Source organism: Balaenoptera acutorostrata, chromosome 1 (assembly GCF_949987535.1).
Source record: "Balaenoptera acutorostrata chromosome 1, mBalAcu1.1, whole genome shotgun sequence".
Classification (NCBI taxonomy): domain Eukaryota; kingdom Metazoa; phylum Chordata; class Mammalia; order Artiodactyla; family Balaenopteridae; genus Balaenoptera; species Balaenoptera acutorostrata.
In genome coordinates, this window is record NC_080064.1 from 189,674,444 (window position 1) to 189,698,788 (window position 24,345).

Here is a 24,345-nt window from a genome sequence, read left to right on the forward strand (position 1 = left end):
TAACACAATGCCTAGATGTAGTTGGCATTCTATAAATATTAGTTTCACTCCAGAAAATGTGCTGGTTAATTTGCCTCACTAATTAAAATAAATAAATAAAATTCTTATATGCAATTCCTTTACAAAATATACGTCACTTTCTTACCCTGGTAAAGAGCAAGTTATTTTATTTGATGAGCCTTTGAACAGTTCACACGGATTTTTATTTAGAATGTGCTCTGAACCCCAAAAGAAAGCCTTAAAGTCTATGTTATTAATTGATACAGCTATGTTATACCTATTCATTTACCCTTAACTGCTTATATTTCTACCTGTGTTATTGCAATAGGTATGGAAGGCTTTGTTACAAGAAATGCCTCTTACAGCATTACTAAGGAATCTTGGAAAGATGACTGCTAATTCAGTGCTTGAACCAGGAAACTCAGAAGTGTCTTTAGTATGTGAAAAGCTGTGTAATGAAAAACTGTTAAAAAAGGTGAGCATTACCTTTGTTAACTAGTACTAATTGAAAAAGTTGGCTCCTAAATTTTGGAAATGCAGTCGGCACATTTTTTAGGTATTCAGAGACCAAGTTGCACTGACTCTTAAATCTAAGATTAATATGTCCTCATTTTTCTCTTTTATGAAATAGATTTATTAGCCATAATAACAAAAATCTTAAAGAAATAGTTACTGTTTTTCACTTGAATTTGACATTTGCTTTATGTCTTTGTTGTGTTTCTAGGCTCGTATACATCCATTCCATGTTTTAATTGCATTAGAAACTTACAAAACAGGTCATGGGCTCAGAGGAAAACTGAAGTGGCGCCCTGATGAAGAAATTTTGCAAGCTTTGGATGCTGCTTTTTACAAAACATTTAAGGTAATGGTTTGATTTTTATTTTAAAACAAAAGACCCAGTTAGGATTTAATATCTTTTGTAAAAACACATTTTAAAGATAATATTAGTAGTTTAACCATTTTTGATTAGATATTCATTTGTTTTTTTCTTAGTTCATGTGAAAATGAATATATAATTAACATTGTAAGCTTATGAATAAAGTATTTCTCTCTACCTTTGGACAACAACCAGTTATCCTAAGATCATTATGATAAGTTTTAAGTTACCAAATTAAAAAATTTGCATTCCTCTGGAGTCCTGTGACTTGGTCCTCTGTCCTCTATTTTTCCGTTAATCAGTAGTAGATCTCTTCTGTCTTGATAGGAAGTAATTTTTTTAGGAATGGAAATTCTATATCAGAACCATAAGTTAAAAGTTTTGGTTTTAAAAATGTCTTGCTATTCAACAAAATACTAGCAACCAAATTCAGCAGCAGATTAAAGAGATTATACAGGTGAGATTTATCCTAAAGATACAAGGATCATTGAATATAAGAAAAATCAATCAATGTAATACATCACATTAAAAGACAACATGATATCTCAGTTGATGCAGAAAAAGCATTTGACAAAATTCAATACCCTTCCTGATTTAAAAAGAAAACAAAAAAACACTCAATAAACTAGAAATACAAGTTAACTTCCTCAGTGTGGTAAAGGTCATATGTAAAAAACCCACAGCTATCATACTCAGTGGTAGAAGATTGAAATCATTTCCCTTAAGAATGAGACAAGGATGCCCACTTTTTCCACTTTGATTCCATATATACTGAAGTTCTAGCAGTTAGGAAAGGAAAAGAAATAAAAGGCATCCAGATTGAAAATTATCTCTGTTCTCAGATGCCATGATCTTATATGCAGAAAACCATAAAGAATCCACAAAACAATACTAGAGCTAACAAACGGATTCAGCAGAGTTGCAGGATATAAATTCAACAGGCAAAGACCAACAGTATTTCTATATAGTAGCAGTGACCAGTTCAAAAGGAAAGTTAAGAAAACATTTCCATTTACAGTAGCATCAAAAATAATGAAAGACTTTGGAATAAGTTTAAGTAGGGAATGTAAGACTTATATACTGAAAGTGCAAAACAGTACTGAAAGAAATTTAAGAAGAAATAAATAAATGGGAAGACATCCTATGTTCATAGTTTGGAAGACTTAATAATGTTAAGATGCCAGTACTACCCAAAGCAGTCTACAGATTAAGTGCAATCCCTATGGCAAGTTTAGCAGAAATAGAAAAACCCATCCTAAAATTTATATGGACTCTCAAAGGACCCCAATCTTGAAAAGAAAGTTGGAAGACCCACACTTCCAAACTTAGGATTTCAAAAATTACTACAAAGCTACAGTAATCAAAACAGTGTAGTATAAATACAGACATATAGACCAATGGAATAGAATAGAGAACCTAGAATTAAACTCTCAGATACACGGTCAATTGATTGTTGACTAGAGTGTCAAGACAGTTCAATGGGGAAAAGATAGTCTTTAACAAATGGTGCTGGGAAAACTGGATATCCACATGCAAAAGTATGAAGTTGGACCATTACTTTACACCACATACAAAATTTAACTCAAAGTGGATCAGTGACCTACATATAAGAGCTAAAACTATAAAACTCTTAAAACAAGACATATTGTAAAAGCTTCATTACATTGGGTTTGGCAATAGATTCTTAGATATGATACCAAAAGCACAGACAACAAAAGAAAAAGTAGATAAATTGGACTTCATCAAAATTCAAATCTTTTGTGCATCAAAGGACACTATCAAGAGAGTGAAAAGATAACCTGCAGAAAAGAAAATATTTGCAGATCATCTATCTTGCAGGGGTTTAATGTCCAGAATAGATAGATAGATAGATAGATAGATAGGTAGATAGATAGATAGATAACTCCTACAACTCAACCGTAAAAGTACAAACACCCCAATTCAGAAATGGGCAAAGTACTTGAACAGACATTTCTCCAAGGAAGATAAACTGGCCAGTTAAGCACATGGAAAGATGCTCAATATCATTAGTCATCAAGCAAATGCAAATGAAAACCACAATGAGATGCCACTTCACACTTAGTTGTGTGGCTCTGGCCATCCAGCAATTCCACCACCTGTGTATATACCCAAAAGAATTGAAAACAGGAACTCATACAGATACTTGTACATAGATGTTGATAACAAGCATTATTCACAGCAGCAAAAAGGTGGAAAGAGCCCAAGTATTCATCAAGAGATGAATGGATAAACGAAATATGGTATATACATATAGTGGAGTATTCAGCCTTACAAAGTAGTAGAATTTGAAAGATGCTACAACATGAATGAACCTTGAAAACACTGTGCTAGGTGAAATAAGCCAGACACAAAAGGACAAGAATTCTATGATTCCACTCATATGAGGTTTCTAGAATATGCAGATTCATGGATAAAGAAAGTAAAATAGAAGTCGTCTAGGGCTAGAGGGAGGTGGGAATGGGGAGTTACTATTAATGGGTACAGAGTTTCTGTTTGGGATGATGAAAAAGTTCTGGAATAGTGGTTACATAACATTATGAATGTACTTAATGCCACTGAATTGTACACTTAAAAATGATTAAAAGTAAATTTTATGTTATTTGTATTTTACCACAAAAAACTTTCTTGCTAGAAATTCCCAGTTTACTTCATGTGGAAAGATTTAAAAAAAAGGAAGATGATAACTTCTTTAAATTACTAAATAGGCCGTCTTATGTCCTTTGTTTTACCTCTAGTAAAAGCTAAGCATTTGTAATTGTCAATTGGTAAATCAAAAATCAGGCGTTTTATCTTAGTCTTTTGAATGAAAATTAAGTAAATATGATTCGTTAGAAATTTAATCTACTTATAATTTCTTTGATTGCTTTTAATGATTGTTTGGTTTTGTTTTCTCTTTAGACAGTTGAGCCAGCTGGAAAGCGTTTCTTACTGGCAATTGATGTCAGTGCTTCTATGAACCAAAGAGTTTTGGGTAGCGTACTCAACGCTAGCACAGTAGCTGCAGCAATGTGCATGGTGAGAACACCTAAGACAATTTAGGATTTTGCCACCCTAAAAACCTTTACCCTGGGGCAACACTATAAAGTTGGATATGATCAAGAATTATGTTTTCACTTGTTTTAAGCAAAGCTTTAAGTATTATATATATACTTCAGTATACTTGTATATACTTTTATACTTAGGTATATACAATATTGTAGGTATATTGAAAAAGCATGTCTAAAGAAAAGTCAGAGTAGAAATTTTAATTTTACAACAACAGATTAAATATTACCAGTATTTTTAAGGAAATAGATAATGCTTAGAGAAACTATTAATGAATATAGACATTAAAAGATCAGGAGCTGGGGCTTCCCTGGTGGCGCAGTGGTTGAGAATCCGCCTGCCAATGCAGGGGACACGGGTTCGAGCCCTGGTCTGGGAGGATCCCACATGCCACGGAGCAACTAGGCCCGTGAGCCACAATTACTGAGCCTGCGCATCTGGAGCCTGTGCTCCGCAACAAGAGAGGCCACGATAGTGAGAGGACCGCGCACCGCGATGAAGAGTGGCCCCCGCTTGCCACAACTAGAGAAAGCCCTCGCACAGAAACGAAGACCCAACACAGCCATAAATAAATAAATAAATAAATATTAAAAAAAAAAAAAAAAAAAAGATCAGGAGCTAATAATAACAGTCAGGAGACTTGTCCTAGCCTGACTCTGTCGCTGAATAACAAGTAAATGAACCGTAGGCGAGCTTCTTAGCTTCTCTTCTGTAGGTTTATTCCTTATTTAATAAAATGAGAAGAATAACGTATACTCTATTTGCTTCAAAGGATTGTTGTGAAAACCAGTTTCTTTATAAGAGTTTGTGAAAGTACTTTGAAAGTTATACCACTGTTACTGTGTAGTTTCCAAACACAGTAATATAAGTTTAGAAATAAAAGTAAGCATCATAGGGTATTTTCTTTTAAAGATGAACTTCAAGATACTGTATTTGTTTCCCCCAAATCTACTGAAAATTACTACCATTGAATTTTTCAGGTTGTCACACGAACAGAAAAAGATTCTTATATAGTTGCTTTTTCAGATGAAATGGTACCATGTCCAGTGACTACAGATATGACCTTACAACAGGTTTTAATGGCTATGAGCCAGGTAAGAAACTGTTTTATTAAGTTTATTTAACATGTATTATATAAAAATTTATTGATGTCATTCCTGATATTAATAAATTTGTGAGAACAAATTGTTTCATCACAACTTTCTCATGAACACAAAATCAGAAATATATTTACAAGCTTTGGGAAAGCCTATATATTGGGTCTAAACAAAATAACCTATAAAATAGTATTTTTAAGTATTTAATTATTTCAGACATGTCAGTACGGAAATGAGGGCATTTTCTTGTACTCTTATCCATGTTTTTTTTCCGAGTTAGATCCCAGCAGGTGGAACTGATTGCTCTCTTCCAATGATCTGGGCTCAAAACACAAATACAGCTGCCGACGTCTTCATAGTATTCACTGATAACGAGACGTTTGCTGGACATGTCCATCCTGCCGTTGCTCTGAGGGAATATCGAAAGGTAAGATAAGTTCTAATATTCTTTCTCACCCCAAATAAGATTCGATTCTCAAACATTCACTATATTTTTCAAAAAATGATACTGAAGGTAGTTCTGTACGTTTGTATAGGAATGTTACACCAGTTCTGGACTCAGTAGTTCTGTACCTTTGTATAGGAATGTAACACCAGTTCTGGAAATAAAGAAGTACTGCCTACACATATATAATTTATTTCAACCAGTTCCAGTTCCATACATTTTAATATCCTTTGCAAACAGTATTTTCAATAATAATCAAAATTGTTTTACCTTAACTGTAAATTTTTAATGATTCAGTGCGCTCCTTGAAAAATTAAAGCATCATTTCTGAGTTTTGCTAAGGATTACATAAACCTAAAGCAAAGCTGTAATCTGTGTTTTAAGCTTTATGGGTCTTTCTGTGTTCTAATCAGTGCTCTCTAGTTGAGCTTTCTGAAATGATGGAATTGTTCTATATATGCACTATCCAGTGTGAAATCTACCAGTCACGCGGGCTGTGGAGCACTTGAATTGTGGCAAGTGCGACCGGAAGTGGAAATAGAGCTTGATGAAGAGCAGTGGTTCTCAAAGTGTGATTTCCCTACTAGCAGCCTTAGCGTCACCTGGCACCTTGTTAGAAATGAATATTCCTGGGCCCCATGGGAAACCTGCTAAATCAGGAACTCTGGGGTGGGACTGTGGGATTCTAATGTATGCTTACGTTTGAGAACAAGTGAGAGAACGGAATTCGGAGTCAAGACAGCCTGGGTCTGAGTCCTGGGCCTTTCTCGTTATACTAACTGTGGATCCAAGTGAATTATCAATATTTAACTGATACATGTCATAGTAGTATATCACTACTGTGATATGTGCCATGGTAGTTAAAAGTACTACTTAGCTTTTAGGGTTGTTACAACAATTACATTAGATAAATTGCCGAAAGAGCTCATGGTGTCTGACATAGTGCACACTCAGTGATTGTTGGTTTTTCTCAAAAACTCAATTATTTTAGCCTGAAATCATAGCTGTAGAGAACAGGTTATTACATGTGACATATATGTTACACATAGCAAAGTCATAAACCAAAAATCGATAACCCCAGGGAACTGTTTCCTTATATATATATCCTTACATACTGCCCCAGGGTTTGACTTGTTGGTAAAAATGTCATGCCCCTGAATATCCTGACTAGTTTCATAAGTACACAGTCCCTGTGCCGCTCAGGAATGTGTTCTATGCCTGTAAAATGACTAATAACTGTTGAACAAAGAAGCAGGAATTTCAGGCAGGTTGTTGACACGTTTATTAACCTTCTATTCTTCTGAAGATCACATAGTCTGGCCCCAGAAGATTGACAGATTTTATGGAGGAAGAACAAGTTGGCTTTGTAATGAAAAGCTGTGATAGAATTTAAAGTGTTTTAATTTTAGGTTAAAATTTGCTTTTGCTTACATACTATTTTTAAAATATTTTTGATCTTTTCCTACAGAATATGGATATTCCAGCTAAGTTGATTGTTTGTGGAATGACATCAAATGGTTTTACCATTGCAGACCCAGATGATAGAGGCATGTTGGATATGTGTGGCTTTGATACAGGAGCTCTGGACGTGATTCGAAGTTTCACATTAGATATGATTTAATCATAAGCACCAGCACAGTCTAAGAGGTCCATTGCCATCAGTGATCTCGCTAATACACCGCTACTTCCCAGCTAATCTTAATCCAATGAAAGACATTAGGATGATGGTATAGTATGTGCATAATGGAAAGTTTACCTTACCAAAAAAAAAAAAAAAAGGAAGGAACAATAAGATGAGCCCAAAGTTCTTTCTGTCTACTAAACTAGCTCTTGGGAAATAGCTTCAGAATACACTGTAGCCCCCTCTATCTAATAGAGAACTTCTTGATGAGAGACTGTAAAATAGTCAAAGAGTTTTGCTTTGATGAATAATCACATTTGTACTTAAAAGAAGAGAGAGCTAAAAGTGTAAGTAGTTCCATATCATGTCACTTATTTGAGAAATGCCTAAAGTTTTCTTAAATGTTTTCATTGGTAAAGGACAACTTTGATAATGTCCAAATATTCTGAAATGCACTGGACCATGTAACTGTGATGGAATATGAAACTCATTTGTAAACTTTTATACCAAGGGGGTTAAAAAAAACAAACAAAAAAAACAAAGACATTTGATTATGAATGAGTTTTAGAAATTCCTTTAACAGTTTTCTACAGTCACATAAATAGCAGCTTTCTCAGTCAGTGAAAAAGATATTTTGTTTCTGTGGTTTAATTTACACTTGTAGAATTGTTACCATTAACCAGAAACATAAGGGAAACCCCTGAGAAGAGATCTGAAGTTTGTGTCAGCTGAGGAAGTCTATTTTGGTTTGCTTTTGTTTATTGCTGTGAGTGAGGGGCATGACTTGACAGTTTCCTCTGGCTTATAACAACATAGCCACATGTAGGCACACTTTGTTTTCATTCTCTTAAATGAAAACAGATGTTTCAAGCCTTTAACTCCCCCCATTCATAATCTGAAAGTATGACAATTAAAATCTCAAACATAGCCAGATTAGCTTTTTCCTTACTTTAAAAATATTGTTTTAATTACTTTTATCTATTTTTTTAGCCAATTGTAAATGGGTTTTAGATATTTCTAATCGTAAACATGTTAGTGGCCTCCTCTCTCGTCCATTATTCATCTGTGGCTTTGTCCATTATTCATTTGTGACAAAACATTCTTTTTTGATAGTATAAAAAAATAATAAAGCAAGGTAGGTCTTTCAGGTTTGAAAGGCAGTTTTGTGTGGCATATTATCACTAATCAGTCTGTAAGAAATTAATTTTTTCTATTTTATTTGTGTATATTAAACTTCCTATTCATTATAAAGTGCATTATTTTCTTGAGCAAGTATCCCTTCCTTGTGGGGAGGTTTAACCTGTTGAACTGCCAGTATATTTGCTCATAATTATATCATGGCTGTCTAAGATAATGTGCACATAAAACTTCAGTTTTTATGTATTGTTCTTTAAATGTATTTAAAGATTTACTGGGGATTTATAAAGCCCTTCTCAATATTATATGAAAAGTCAAACTAGTAAATGTAAATTATACTTTCACGTGCTTGGGGGTTAGAGGTTTTATGTTTTGGGGGGCAGGGAGACTTAAGTAATGTTAGAATTCGTATATTTTCTTCTGTTTCATGAGAAACTTGGGCTCTGGGAGTAACAAGACAATGTTCCTTTCAAACTTATTTGATATATTAATGCTGGCCTTGTCTGATATGTAGCTCTTCCTTCAAGGCCACTGGTGGCAATTTGTAAATATTATGATTTACCTGATTTTTTTGTCAGCAAAGCTAGTAGCACCACTACCCCCCCCCCAAAAAAAATACATGGCTTCTGATATCTTTGTTTTTTATCCTCTGTCAGGCATTGGATTTGACATGTTAGCTACTTTTGATACATTAAAATATTATGTTCAGATTGAATTTAAAGTTTAAAGAACCTAACAGAATTTTGTAATAGTACTTGAATTCTGTAAGTAAACCCAAAATCTTCTTAAATTAAAAATTATAACATGATCTAACTTTTTATTCCTAATAGAAATGTTAAGTGGAATGTAGTATAAACGTTTATTTCCTTCAGTTAAACGCTATTTCTATATTGTTTTTAGACAGATATGTTCAGGAACTAATATTAAATCCATCAGAGAAGTAAGATTAGATGTGACTTTTTTGAAGTCACATAGATAAGTCTATTAAATGGTAAGATTTGAGAAAGAAAAAACTAAAAGCCACCACTGAAGGTAGATTTATTTTCAAATCATGGAGCTTTAGAGCTGGAAGAAACCTTAGAAATTTAAAAGGTAATTGTTTGAGTTAGGTTAGGGATCCATGGTCTGAGAGAGTGTGACTTTGGTGCCCTAGATCTAGTAGATCTAGAAACCTTGGTCTCTTCATTCCCATTCCAGTGTTCATTTCCCCACAAAATGGGAAGACATTGACTTACAAGAGTAGGTGATAAAATAGAATTATTCAAGACTTTTATCTTTTTAGGTATTAGGAAATAATGTATATACATGATTGCTTTAGGAGTAGAAAAACAGAACTTGTGAACATGTATACTTCTGTAGTTCATAGTAACCCTCAAGCACAATTAATGTCTTAATAACCTGTATTGCTATATAACATAGTCATATAGAATAAAAAAACTTTACCTCATTATGAATAAAATGTACTCAAGTGATAAAGAAGTTTTATTTTCTGAATTACTTCTAGCATTACTGCTGATTAGGAAAACGTTGCTTCTAAAAAACAATCCTAAGAAAAGTAAACTTTATTTCCTAGAAAATATGTAAATATTTTCAGGATATAGTTGTAATTAGTAAAACAAAAACTAATCTTATGATCCTACCCTATCCCTGTTAGTTGAAATTTCTTGGAAATTCCACTTATTAACACTTATGTATTATTTAGTTTAGTAATCATTTTAGGAAATATTGGTGAGGAAGACACTAGTGAATGGGATTTAGCGTTATACCCTTCTGGAACCTCTTTTGCTTTATCTAACTTACTGTGTGACTGTAGACAACCAATTTAACCTATGTGATTCAATTTTGCTATCTTTAAAAAGTAACATATCTGATGCTTGGATCATAGAAGAATCAATGATTTTATATCTGTATAAAACTTGAAATTGGGAAGAAGGCTTGCAAAGAAATTAGAACTTTTTTAAAAAATTAAAAACACTTTTAATAGGATATATGTTTTGAAAGATAAAATGTTTTAGGAAAACAGCTCAGTAGGCTCAATAGTTTTTTTAAACACTCCTGTTCTGAATGGGAAAATGTGGAAGAAAAATTTTAACAGTAAAGGTAATGACTAAAGAAGTCACTATTCTCTGATAAGAGAAAGAAGGAATATATTCCATTAGATAGATCAAGAAAAACTAACTCATACTCTAAATGAGAAGATGGTGTTACGAACATTTGCTTAATCTTTTAAAATAACAGGTAAATCTACAAGCGATAGAATATTAGTTAATCAGGATTTTTTTCTGCAAAACAATTGAAAATTATTTTGGAAATTTAAGATAGAATTTCTGAATAAATTTGAGGATCTGACAGTTAAGTAAGAAACATCTTCAGAAGCACAGTAAAGCTACATCTAAACAATAATTAAAGGGAAATGATTGTGATCACTTATTGGACTTATTTCAATTTGACCTAAAGATGATATACCCACAGATCTCTCGGTGAGTCCCTTACAGTTAGTAATCACAAATGAAAAATTCTAGTCTTGTATACCACAGACTTGGGTGATTCGTTAAGGCTATATCCCCTCTAGAGAAATGTCAGATAGCTTCAATGTAAACGTGCACAAGGGAGAATTAGAAAAAAGATAAGTTAAACTATTTCATTAGTTGTATTTACTGTATGCATTTAATTTAGTATATATCCCAGTTACTTGCTCCGTAGTCCCTTATTTGTTGGAAGATTCCTTCTATACCTTTTTTTTTTTTCTTTTAAAATTCCTTTCTTCTGACATTTTGGTCTTCTGTTTGTTTTTCTAGTCCTGCTCTTCCTGAGTAATAAAATAAATGACAGGAAAGTCACCTGTATTTAGGTTTGGGATACATCTTGCAGATTGCTTTTTGTTCCATATAGATTTTAAGGTCATATTGTTTTCAAATTAATAATGGGCAGTTCTCCTGGAACAATAATTGAATTGATAAATTCTCTCCCCAAATCAAGTTATACTGCATACCTTTTATATTAGATGTTTGCAGAAATTTTGTGGCCTTTGAATAGGATCAGTTATTCAGCCTTTGTTTGCAATTATAGATGTACCTAGCTCTTAGAAAAAGCACTCTGAAAAATAATTACGTGAATACTCTTTCAGAAAATAGCATGTCTCAGTGCTCATATTTCCATAATTATAAAGACTACCCACAAAATCTTTGTCTACCAAATACTTCACAGAGCTTATATATACATGGCTTGTAGCATAAAAGGTCTTGTAAATGACATGTATCCACATTCAACATTTTTTTAATTGGTGAGTGTTTTTATTTGCTTTTGAAAAATTATTATGAAGTTAATTTAAAAATCATATGGTAATATTTTTCATGTAGAAAACTAATAATTTAGTCAAACTTACTGTCTGAATAGAATTATAATAAATGACACATTTTCCTAAACCCTGAAAATACCAAATTATATAGGAAATTGGTAGAAAGAAACATAAACTTAGGAGTTATGTTGCAAAATTCAGTTACTAAAATTAAGGTGATTATTTTCAATGAGAATTAATTTTGTAAATACAATGAAAAGATATAAAGATGTTTCTGAGCCTAAGGAGATTTTCCTCTTCTATTTAATTTAGCACCACCATGTGTCATATTAATTTTATGAACACAAGTGATAATATACTTCATTTTAAAATATATTTAAATTTCTCTGCTTTTAGAAGTTATCAGAATCTGTTCTTGAACAAAAGAAATAGTAAGTTAGCTACACTTCGCTGGCTTCACTTAATGAATACTTGGATTGTTAAGTGTAGTAAATGAGGTTAAAGTCTTGCTATATATCATTACCACATAATTGATGGAATATTATATCAATATAATCATTGTATTGAAACTTCTGTTTAAATTACTTATTAGGCTTTATTTGCAATGTAAACTGTTTAGAATCCATAGATAGCCAAATTAAACATATTATACAATTAATGAATAGTAACCAAGAAAAAGTGTTTTTGTTCACTATTATTCTAAAGATGGACTGCTTGCAATTCGGTATGGTGTGACTAGACATAACTTGTAATGCATTTGAGTTCAATTTTCTTCCTTTTATTGCCAGCTTCTGATAATGAAGAAATTCTCCAAGAGATGAGATTCATGAAATCATCTTTTTTAAAAAAATTGAATGGGGAAGAGGTGTTATAATCTAGTTCTAAACTGTCCATTTGCTTTATATAAAGGCTTTGATTTCCATATTTGACCACTCAATAAATATTTAAATTATACAGACTAATGCCTGCATAGAATAAAATTTAAGTATGCAAGAGCCTTAAAGTGAAAAAAATGAGCCTTCTGACTGCCTTAAAATATGACTAGCTCTCCAACACAGGCATACATACTTTGCATAGGGTCTGTTCATTAAGTAATGCCTTAATAGTGTCAGTGTTTCTGAAGTATAGAACTTGAAAGGTCTTTTACAGCTTTCTCTTTTACATAAAGAATGGAAATTTAATTATTAAGTTTTAAAACCTGATTGTACATTAGCTGTTTAAGCACCCATTAACAGGATAATCTAGGGACACTGATGTGTTATACATACATGACTGTTAACATCAGTAATATTTTGTGGTAGTTTAACGTTTTTTATTGTTTTGTATAACAAATTATCCAGGAAGCTGGACTCTGTAACTGATCTCCAAGGACCAAGTTGCATATTTAAACACTCTGAATGAAAAATATAGTTGTACAGTTCCAAAAATGATTAATTTTTTAAGGGAATTTTTCAAGACAAAAGGCAAATATTTTGTTTCAAGCCTACCAGCAAATTCATTCAAAGAAGTGAATACAGTTGTAAGACACTGCAACTATTGCAATAAAAAGTATCCAGGCCAGTGATGTTTAATTACATTCACATTTTTACATTCACTTTGCCTTTCAAAGCAGGAATATTTTATAAAAATGAGAGAAAACTTTAAATTGTCAAGCTGGTGCTTAAAAGTATATAAAGTTCAATTTATAACAAGTTCCATTTCAAAGGAAAAGGACACTGAAAGGAGGGGCAGGAGGTTTCCTAGGTCTGTTGATCAACTCACTGATACTTTGTTGAGTCTTCCAAGTTTTCACTGTAAATAACATACCTAGCAATGTAATCTTGCTGTTTTCTGATCGAAAATGGATGAAATACTAATGTATGAAATTTACTTCATGATAAAACAGTTTTCACCGATACTGTGAAATCTGGACTCTCCTTTCTAGCCCTGCAAAACCCCATACTGGATAAATCATTTTAGACATGGAGTGCAGGTGGGCACAATGTGAACTGTTTCTGGTCACTTGTATTATTGTAAAGATTGATAGATGTACCAAATAAACTCTATGCACATCAAGTAATTGTCTTTCCATTTCTTTAAAGAAGAATTTTAAGGTTATTATATGCCTTATAAAATGTAAGGCTCTTAGCAATCTTATAATATTTAAATAAGATGAAATTAAGGTTTGACCATTAATATTGGTCTTAAAATGCCTCTACTTGTATATAACTATTATTTAATTATTTAAAATATGTGGTATTTATTTTTATATTATAGGATCAAAACGACTGGATTTAATAAAAGTGCATATTCTTAAAGAGTTTAAAACAGGATTCTTTTGTGAAAATAAAATTCAAAGTTGCCTTTGGGAGTGGGAGAGGGATAAATTAGGAGTTTGGGATTAACATATACACACTACTATATGTAAAATAGATAACCAACAAGGACCTACTACTGTATAGCATAGGGAACTATACTCAATACTTTGTAATAACCTATAAGGGAAAAGGATCTGAAAAAGAATGGATATATATATCTGTAACTGAATCACTTTGCTGTATACCTGAAACTAATCCAACATTGTAAATCAACTATACTTCAATAAAAAATTTTTAAAATAAGAAAATAAAAGTTGCCTTTGGGAAAAGTTAACACCAAAAGTCAACTATGCAAATAAAAATATTTTAAGTGCCAATTTGCAGAAATTTCTTTTCTCTGAATTCCCATAAAACTTTCATATTAAAAGTTCTAAGATCTGAGCTGTAGGTTATGAAGAAGAGTGAGAACAAGTTACATATGAATATACCCACCAAAACTTTGAATGTTTGATCGATTTTATAGTTCTCCATTTAAAGATGACAGTGAACAGTTGTATGGAGAAAGGACGATCACAAACTACAGTGGACCCTTGAACAGCGGTCGGCTGAATCTGGGCATGCAGAACCTTGGATGCAGAGGGCTGACTATAAATTATACTTGGATTTTCAAGGTGGGGTTTGGAGCCCCTAACCCCTGTGTTGTTCTAGGGGTCAACTGTATACATTTCCTCATAGATGGAAAAAACTAAACTTAAAAAAACTTTACGTTAAACCTTATCAAGAAAACTTGCCTTTAAAAAATATATTCAAATGGTATTTTTTAAAATATTAGTAAATAATAAAATCCAGATATATTTAACAAATGACCCCTTTTTTTCTCAACAGCTTTTCAGCTTCCCAATTAAATATTTTGGCAATTTATGTGTAAGTTGATTAGTGATAAAGTGAGAAAACAAATGGCCCATTTTTAAAATATTAAACTATGTCTTTCAGATCTTAACATTAAAAATAGAGGACCAAAAAAAAAAAACAATGGTATCATTACTTTTTCTTAAACTGGTCCTGATTTTCTTTCTAACCTATGGTTTTGGAAAGAAAACAGAGCTGCTGAAACCCCTCATACCTAGTTTTGCCTTAGATTTATATTATACTTTTTATATATATATATATACTTTTATCTAGCTGTAATTTATGGTGTCATGGACTGAACGTGTCTCCCCAAAATTTATGCTGAAACCCTCATCCCCAGCACCAATTATATGAGTTTTTCCACTGAGAATCTGTTACAGTCCCCTATCGAAATCTCTTCCTGTTAATCCTCGGCTTTGTAACTAGCCCCTGCACAACTAGTTAAATCCTCGGTCAGCCAGGATTGGCATGTCATCGGGGCAGCTGCTCAGACCCACAAGGCTGTCCCCTCCAGCCCTCACTTCAGATGCCAATCTCAAGTCCAGGTTGTCACCTGTGCTTCTCCCAACCAGATATAGACGGGATTCCACCAACCCTCTCCCTCCCTTCCTTGGGTTTGATTAGTTTGCTACAGCAGCTCACAGTACTCAGAGAGAACATTTTACTTTCTGGATTTCCAGTGTATGATAAAAGCCTCTAACTCAGGAACAGCTAGTTGTAAGAGAAGTATAGAGCAAAGTATGGGGAAAGGGGAGAGCTTCCGTGTCCTCCCTGGGCACTTCGTTCTCCCCCAGTCTCCACGTTTTCACCAACCAGGGAGCTTCACAAATCCTGTCCTTTTGGGTTTTTACAGAGGCTTCATTACACAGGCAGGATCGATTAGCCATTGATGATTGAACGCAACCTCCAGCCCTTCTCCCCTCCCCAGAGGTCGGAGGTGGGGCTGATATTTCCAACCTTCTAATCACAAGCTTCCCCAGGCAACCAGCCTCCATCCTCAGGGGCCTTCCAAAAAACACCTCATTAACATAACCAAGACAATTTAATAGCTCTTCTCACAGGAAATTCCAGGGGTTTCAGCTGTGTGCTAGGAATGGCATGAAGACCAAATATATATTTAATATAAATCACAGTATCACACGAGGTAATAGATTTCCTCTACTCTCTAACAAAGAGTTTACAACATAGCAAGCAGGCAAGAATTTTGCATCATGACATAATGCAAAATAAAGGGCTAAAGGAATGACTCCACTGTTCCATTCCCGTTATAACTTATCACATGAGAATGAAACAGTCCAAATTCTTGCTTTATCAAGGTCTAACGACAGCTTAATAGACCGTGTAGGAAGCATCATTGAGGGCAAATGGCAAAAAAAGCCACCAGCTGTCTTCTGCGGGACTATCCCAGATTCTCTGATCCATCTTGACCAGAAAGCAGACGCTCACCGCTTCTCTTGAAGTCCATCCTCCTCCCACCTCTGAGGAAGACTTCTCTCTTCCCAGCATCTGGTAATCTGCCCCGTGTGACTCTGTGGGATCAGCTAGAACTCCCAGTCACAGAATTAGGGACATTCAGTTTAATCTCCCACCCAATACCTGGATCCCCTATGGAACATTTCCAACAGCTTCCAACACCTCCTGGAAAGCAGAACTCCCCACCTCACACTATAACTCAAGTACATTTCTGAACTGCTTCAGCAGTTCATCCTCATACGACGCTGAAATCTTCCTCCTCTTAATTTCTGCCCAGAGGTGCCGTTTTATTCTCTAGAACTACTAAATCATCAGATGAATAATGTGGTTTTTCTAAAATGAATTTCATTCCATCCTACAAATTTAATATACTTCTCTTACTCTAGAAGCACAAAGTGTGAAGGCTTGCCACAATACAGTACAAGGATATCCCTACCGAGTTCACAACTGCATCAGTGAGAGCCTTACATTTTGCAGAGAAGGCACCCATCAGCGCTCACCACTGAAAGCCAGAAAAGAAAAGGCATTAACTCCTTCTGAATACAATACAGAATAAAGAGTCCCAAATGCTTACTTTCTAGCTCTTGGTTGTAAAATTCATCTATAAATTCCGAATAAAACACATTCTTTCCTTATCTTTAGATACAACTCTACTCCTTCAGTTTTAAATATCATCCATTTTACTCAAGAATTGGCAAATAAGAAGCGGTTTCCAGCGTGATTTATTGTTCACTATTTTTACAACTTTTTCATGAAGATAATTCATATGTTTAAAATATCCTCGAATATTTAAAAGGCATTATCAGGCATTATCACTTTAAATGTATAGTGACATTTTATTAGCAAAGTTATGAGCACCTACATCACTAAAATTCTTTCCTCTTACTTTTTTTTAGATAACACTGGTGAACTAGTGGAAGCAATTTCCCTTCTTTGTGAAGCCTGTGAGTGTCAGTTGCACCGCCAATAAAAGTTCCATTGACAAATATTCTTGGCACCTGTTGGATAAAGAAAAGATTAGATGGCACCTTGGTGTCAGAAGTATAAGGCCATTCACATAATGCTAATACATATTCCACTGTGAGTACTTTTATGGGCCAGACATACACGAAGCTCTCTGACTAATTACCTATTTAAACTTTACAACCCTTCAGGTAGGTATTATTTTTAGCCTTATTTTGGAGGAAGAGGAGGCACAGGACCTTGCCCAAGATCACAGTGATAGTAAATGACACAGCTGGGATGTAAATCCAGGACAATCTAACTCTCAACCCCCTCCTCCTCATCGCTATGGCATATAAAAGGCAAAATAGGATCTTCCCTGGTGGCGCAGTGGTTGAGAATCTGCCTGCCAATGCAGGGGACACGGGTTCGAGTCCTGGTCTGGGAAGATCCCACATGCCGCGGAGCAACTGGGCCCGTGAGCCACAATTACTGAGCCTGCGCGTCTGGAGCCTGTGCTCCACAGCAAGAGAGGCCGCGATAGTGAGAGGCCCGCGCACTGTGATGAAGAGTGGCCCCCGCTTGCCGCAACTGGAGAAAGCCCTCGCACAGAAACGAAGACCCTAACACAGCCATAAATAAAATAAAATAAATAAATTTTTAAAAATAAAAAAATAAGAAAAATTTTTAAAAGGCAAAATAAAGCAATCTCTAATTATTAATAATGTTTAAGTGGTTCTTTCTTACCATTGTTTACTAAAGAGGAAGAGTACACTATCAACTCCTTCCAGGCACATACAAACAAGAAGGAAAATGGCAATATTATCTATTTTTCTTTTGTTTGTTTGTTTGTTTGTTTTGGGTCGTCGGGGCGTTTGGGGTTTTTTTTTGGCCGTGCCACGCAGCATGCAGGATCTTAGTTCCCTGACCAGGGATCAAACCTGTGCCCCCTGCGGTGGAAGCATGGAGCCCTAACCACTGGACCGCCAGGGTGTTTTTCTGATAATGCATATTATGGGAAAATCCACAGATCGCAAGAATCTAAAAACATGGAGCCCGAAAACACTCCTATTAGCACGGAACATGAAGACCAACCCTTGGTCTTCACTGTTCAAGGGAGGAAGGAAGGATGCTTTCATCTTGAAAAAGCCCCAGGAGGACCTCAAAGATTGGTAGACCAGCACTCACGACAACATCATCATTACCCCTCCCATCTCACACACACACACACACACACACACACACACACACACACACACGGCAAAAATAAAAATAAAGCAAATGAACTCTGCTGTTTCCTAGTCTATGAGTCTGGTTTCCAGATCTGCCATTTCTGTATCAATTAAGATTCTCAGAGTATGTCTGGCTCACTTTTCCCAACATGAGGGCACAGGCCCGAGGTGACCCAGCTCAGTCCCCACTTCGGGGCAAAGCACCACAGTGGAGGTACTCACAGTTCTTTCACCGGTCATTTTGTGAAGAGCGTCTTGAAACTGGCTTCCGTGTTCAAGCATGTCCAATTCCACCACTTTATAGTTTACATTCATGTCGTGGAAAAGTTTTTTTGCCATCGTACAGTAAGAACAAGAAGTTTTGGAGAAAATCACCACGCAATTATTAGAAATGGTTTCCTGCAGGAAAACAAACCAGAACAAAAAAATCATTTGAATTCTAGACATTATCTTTCAGAAAGGAATCATGATACAGTAGAAAGGGTATGGAATTTGGAGTCTCACAATTCAGGGCTCAAACTCAGTCGCCATCAATCTGTTTTCTCATCCGTAGATTGAGGACAAAGAAACATTATTAGCAAAAAAAGGATGTGACAGGTGGAAAGTGTTGGCAAAGAATAATAACACCAATAATCACAGCCAATTCATATACAGCAGATACTTCTGTGTGCCGACACAATTCTCAACACTTTACCTTTACTAGCTCACTTAAACCTCACTACAATCTTGAGATAGGCGCTATCATCATCTCCACTTTACAGATGAGGAAACTGAGGTACAGAGGAGGGGAAATAACTTACCCCTGGTCCTCAGCCGATAAGTGGGCGAGCTGGGATTTGAACCCAGGCAAGTCTGATGCCACAGCCCACAGCAGTTAATCTCTGCTATACTGCTTCTCAAATATTCAGAAGGTGTTCAGGAGAAGGTGTTCAGGAGTTAACTCCTTACCTTCCTTAACTTTTTTTTCTTAATTTATTATTACTATTATTTTTATTTTTACCATCTTAACCGTTCTTTGCTTTTTTTTTTCGCTATACCATGCAGCTTGCAGGATCTTATATCCCCCACCAGGTATCGAACCCATGCCCTCTGCAGTGGAAGCGTGGAGTCCTAACCTAACCCCTGGACCACCAGGGAATTCCCTTCTTTGCTATTTTTAAAACTGGAATATAACTGATTTACACTATTATATTAGTCTCATGTAATGTAGAGCATGGTGATTCGATATTTTTATACTTTACAAAATGATCACCATTTCCTAAACGTTCAGTGGTGAGAAATGATGTATGATTTCTCTTTAAAATGTAAGGCTTTCACTGATCCAGATGTAAACAACAGCTTCCCCTACCCCTCAACTTCCACTCCTTCTTGTGTATCTTTATAGTAAAAAAAACAAAACAAAAAAAGTCATTACTGTTTTGATAAGGTCTTCCCACAGCGTTGTTCCTGGAAATGCTACTTCCAGAAAGACTAATTCAATGAGTTTGAGGCAGAGGTCAGAAGCTATTTTTGAAAAACCTTTCCAGATGATTCTAATGATATCAGCCAGGTTTGGAAGCTACTCTCCAGGCTTTTATCACAAAGACCCTGAGACTCTGCTATGCATCTGCGTCACCTGTGAAATTTGTTGAGCTTTGTGTTCCTAAACATATCAATGCCCAGGTACTTCAAGAGTTTCTGAATGGGCATGTCTGGCACCTAGGCATCTGCCTAGGCTATCCTAATGTGGGTTATAAGCAGCACCTTCAAGAAGACCAAAAATCAGAAAGTGGAGCACCCAGGCAAAGTGTTTCAGAAATTATATCTGCCCTTGGGTGTCAGAAGGGTTCTAGGTCAGTGTCTAGGTGTCTGCAGATTGGTCTATTTTTATGCTTTCTCTCCTGCTCACTCATAATATTTACTACAGAAGTCTATCTCAGGGAGAGCCAGACACACCAGAGATGTACTACTGAATCCATTTTACAGATGAGAAAACTGAGGTTGGGAAGTCCACAATACTGGATGGGATTCCACCCAACCTGTCCCAACACCAAAGCCAGTGCTCCTTCCTCACTGTGCTGCCTCGGGTTAGAGACACATGGACCATAATTCAGAGAGAGAGGAGCACCCTGGCGGCTGAGACGTAGTACAAACACTGATGGAGAGATTCCAAAGTGAGCCGAAACTCAGGGTGACAGTGTCCAAGTTTCTTGAACCTTCCTTCTCACCTTTTCTCAACCTCGTCCTTGCTAAACAGTTCATGGTTTTGTATTCTTTTTTTTTGGACCTAGTCACGCGGTATGCAGGATCTTAGTTCCACGACCAGGGATCGAACCCATGCCCTCTGCAGTGAAAGTGCAGAGTCTTAACCACTGGACCGCCAGGGAAGTCCCCCACCCCCACCATGGTTTTGTATTCTTATTTTAAAAGAGGCAATCCCTCACTATAGGTCTCCAACATTACTGTTATATTCAGTGGCTGCGGGTGGATACTTCTGTAGCCAAATAAATTAAAGGCAAAAATGTTTGTGTGAAGTGGTGTTTGGTGGTGAGGAGCAGACAAATGAGTATGTCCTGGAGGCTACAAGGGAAGAAAAACATACACACAAGAGGAATTTTCTGAGGCAGGCTTAACTGGGCTTCGCAGTGCAAGCAAGAGAAAGACAAGAGAACACAGCAGTGCACAGTATCCTTGAGAGGATCGGTCATAGAGTAACTACTGCAAACTTGGTTCTGTATTAGGGAAGCAGCTTCCCAGACCAGAACCAAACACTACCCCTGGTTAAGGGCAGCCTGACTGGTATCAACAGTAGACCTGAGTTGGGTGAGATGGTAAGAGCAGCCAACGTCATAGACCCAGCTTAGGGAAGCGAAGGCTCCATTAAGAATAAATCTCATAGGGAATTCCCTGGCGGTCCAGTGGTTAGGACTCCGCACTTCCACTGCAGGAAGGTTCGATCCCTGGTCGGGGAACTAAGATCCCACAAGCAATGCAGCATGGTCAAAAAAAACAAAACAAAGAATAAATCTCATAAATTCTGACTAACAAAATGATCTAGAACTTCTTTGTCACATGCATGATTTTGATAGCTGATTTTAAAATATATAATAACTTACTAATTCATTTGCTGGACTATGTCAGGTTTGGATACAGAATAAGCATATTAAATGTGTAAGACAATTCTTTTTCCAAGGAAAGTTTTTTCCTACATGTCCCACATCACTCACTTGGATCTGATTCATGGGAGTAGTTGCTGTGTTCCCCAAAGGTGACGATGTGCTGGTCCCCATCCTAAAAGGAATTTTAAAAGGCACTGCAGTTTATTAAACATAAAGACAACATATCAGATGAGATCCATTTGAAGAAAACCCGATATGCTAATATATATCCAAACTTATGAAAGAGAAAAAAGTTTTACTTAATATCAGTTCAAAATATCAGTTTTCAAAGTATTTGTTTACTAATATCAAAAGGGCCTGTGTGCTTCTCTAACTAGCCTCCAGAACAGAAAAAGGAGGTTAAGGGGTGCAGGGGTGGAATAACACAGAAATCTATTTGTCTTATCAACTAAGAAAACACGTCCTTTTCATCTCAATTCCAGCATTTAATTATCATCCCTAAACCATCTACTATTTGCATCTACTCTGGAAGCAGGAATTCCAGTAGAACTTTCATAAGACAATGCTTTCTTGGGTACTAAGAGAGGAGGTGAGAGGTGCATTCTGAAACATCATTCTCTTCTCTGCCAAAGAAAAGAGAAAGCTTCTGGAAGGCACTTTTCTCCAATTCTAGTCGAGAAAGCAGCAAGTGTTCAATAAACGTTTCATTGATGAAGTAGCCACTAGCCATGCCACATTTATGGAGCACCGACTATGTGCTAAACAGGCGAAATGCCCCAGGGATACGTATCACTGGAAAAACACAAAGAGCCTCAAAGACCTGTCAAACAGTTGCACTATGTGATTGGCACCTTCCGGAGGGGTTCTCTAGTTTAGCATAGAAGGTTAATCAAGAGTTCCTGGAGTCTTGCAAAACTGGTAGGAGTTACCAGATCAAGGAATTAGGAAGAAACTCCCAGACAGACGGATGGATGCAGAGACGGGCGAGCGGACAGGACAGCCCCGACCAGCCGCGCAGGAGTGAGGTGGGCAGAGCATCCGTCTGGGCAGTGGGTCTCGCACCGCAGGCCTGGGAGCCGCGGGTATTCACCGTCCTCGCTCGAGCCAAGGACGACTTCAGCATGAGTAGGCAACCGTCCTATCCTCAAAGACTTGGCGATTTGGTAGAAAGCGCCACTTTCACTTCCTGCCGCAGGGTTGCCAGATTTAGCAAATAAGAATGAAGATCGCTCGGTTAAATTGGAATTTCAGGTAAACAGCGAATAACTGTTTAGCCTACGTATGTCCCGTGCAATATTTGGTATATACTTAAACCAAACCATTATTCGATGTTTATTTGAAATACCAATTTATTAGAGCATCTTGTATTTTACCTAGCAACCGAGGGGGTGGGGGGATCCAAGCGAACAAGACTCAGGTATTTGCAACCTGAAAGTCACGTGATCCTTAAGTCGACCTGAGCGCTTAGGGAATATTCCCTCCCCGCCCTTCCTGGGCCCCCAGCCCTCCGAGGGGCCTCGGCACCTGCATCGACTCAGGGCCCACCCGGCACCCGGGAAGAGCCGCCCCGCCCACCGCTAGGTCCAGACCCCCGCGAGGCCTCTGCGCCACGCCCGGCCGGTGGTGGTCGCGGCGCCCCTTACCCAGAGGCCGAAACGCCCGCTGCCCCCTCGAGCCTGTCCGCCGACCTGCTCCCGCTCCGGACAAGCCGCGTCCCCACCAGTGCTGCGCGGCGCCGGTACATGGCCGTGGCGCTGGGCCACCGCGAGTAGACGCGCCGGCGACTGCGACCCGTGAGAGCCCGCCCCCGCCCGCCGGCCCCGCCCCGCCGGGCTGCCGGCGCCGTCATCCGCCGGCCCTGCCCCTCTAACCGGCCCCGCCTCCTCCCGCCGGTTCCACCCTCGTTCGACGGCCCCGCCCCCTCAGAACCCTCCTCCGCCCACCGGCCCGGCCCCCGCTAGCCCGCCCCGCCCCCACCGGCCGGCCGCGCCCCTCCGGGCTGCCCACGCCGGCGCCGGTCTCTCTGTGCGGCCCGCGAGTTCTCCCTGTCCCGGCAGCCGAAAAGCTGGGTCCCGCGAGTCCCCGCCCACTTGGGAACAGCTGTTGGAGTCCTAGCCGAGGCCTCACCTGCATGTCTCAAGGGTTCATCCAAGCCCCGCACCTGTTCCTTTTAGGGTTCGGGACGCTCATGAAGGCTCACAGGCACGTGGAGGCAGTTCCTGGGGATTGTGGCCAACATTCTGACAAAACGGAGAAGAAAAATAATGAGTGTCCGACACGGAATCAAAGTGCCTGGGATGTTTACATAGGAAGGCAGCGTCAGCGCAACTTCCTATCGGACAGGTTTTTGTGTTGGTGAAATCAGAGCCTAAAGATGTCATCTCAAAATTAGGCCGTTGATCGAGAACTCATATAAATCATGGGAATATTGGATTTTAGAAAAAAAGCCATCCAATGTAGAACGTTCATTCCAAAGAAAACAAAGATTGTGTTTTCAAAATAAAATTAGAAAATAAAACTTAAAATAGCCCAGGAGTTTTCCCTATGGCTTTGAGTGCTGCTAATGACAGGATTGTGTCACTCAGTCACGGTAATAGTAGCCCTTTGTGCGTGGCTGTATAAGAAGAGGCCGGTCGGCCTTTATTTACTGACGATGTTGAAATCTATTTGTTAAGGTCAAAGGTCAAATGGTATGTTTAAAATTCTAAACAATTATTTGAAAAATTCAGACCTTTTTTGATCCTTCATGCTCAATTAGCTAAATTTAAGATTTAGTTCTGAGAGTTCTTTCCCTACTTTCAAGTGGGCCATGTTTCATTACTTCATAAAAGGATGAAAATTGGTTGCAAAAAC

The 24,345-nt window shown here is 37.3% G+C and overlaps 2 protein-coding genes across 6 annotated transcripts in view; one reads left to right on the plus strand and one right to left on the minus strand.

The window, feature by feature from the left end:
* RO60 (Ro60, Y RNA binding protein) overlaps positions 1–13,754 on the plus strand; it is a 27,983-nt gene extending 14,229 nt beyond the window's left edge. For all 3 annotated transcript variants that reach the window (XM_057532597.1, XM_057532588.1, XM_057532580.1), the window contains 6 exons: positions 329–475; positions 725–862; positions 3,797–3,913; positions 4,924–5,037; positions 5,321–5,467; positions 6,954–13,754. In XM_057532597.1, the coding sequence (XP_057388580.1) occupies positions 329–475; positions 725–862; positions 3,797–3,913; positions 4,924–5,037; positions 5,321–5,467; positions 6,954–7,106 (816 nt within the window). In that variant the 3' untranslated portion in view covers positions 7,107–13,754. The remainder of the gene's footprint in view (positions 1–328; positions 476–724; positions 863–3,796; positions 3,914–4,923; positions 5,038–5,320; positions 5,468–6,953) is intronic.
* GLRX2 (glutaredoxin 2) lies at positions 5,314–23,309 on the minus strand. Of its 3 annotated transcripts, XM_007191159.2 has the most exons (6): positions 23,136–23,309; positions 21,601–21,664; positions 18,617–18,793; positions 17,107–17,218; positions 16,657–16,722; positions 5,361–5,449 (listed from the first exon to the last, which is right to left on the minus strand). In XM_007191159.2, exons 1-5 carry the CDS (start codon positions 23,234–23,236, stop codon positions 16,685–16,687), a joined length of 492 nt encoding a protein of 163 aa, XP_007191221.2. In that variant the 5' UTR covers positions 23,237–23,309; the 3' UTR covers positions 5,361–5,449; positions 16,657–16,684. The 3 variants fall into 3 exon arrangements, with proteins under 3 accessions (XP_007191220.2, XP_007191221.2, XP_007191222.2); XM_007191158.2 differs by lacking the exon at positions 16,657–16,722 and having other exon boundaries at positions 5,314–5,449; XM_007191160.3 differs by lacking the exons at positions 5,361–5,449; positions 16,657–16,722 and having other exon boundaries at positions 16,898–17,218.
* Between the last annotated feature and the right edge of the window lie 1,036 nt (positions 23,310–24,345).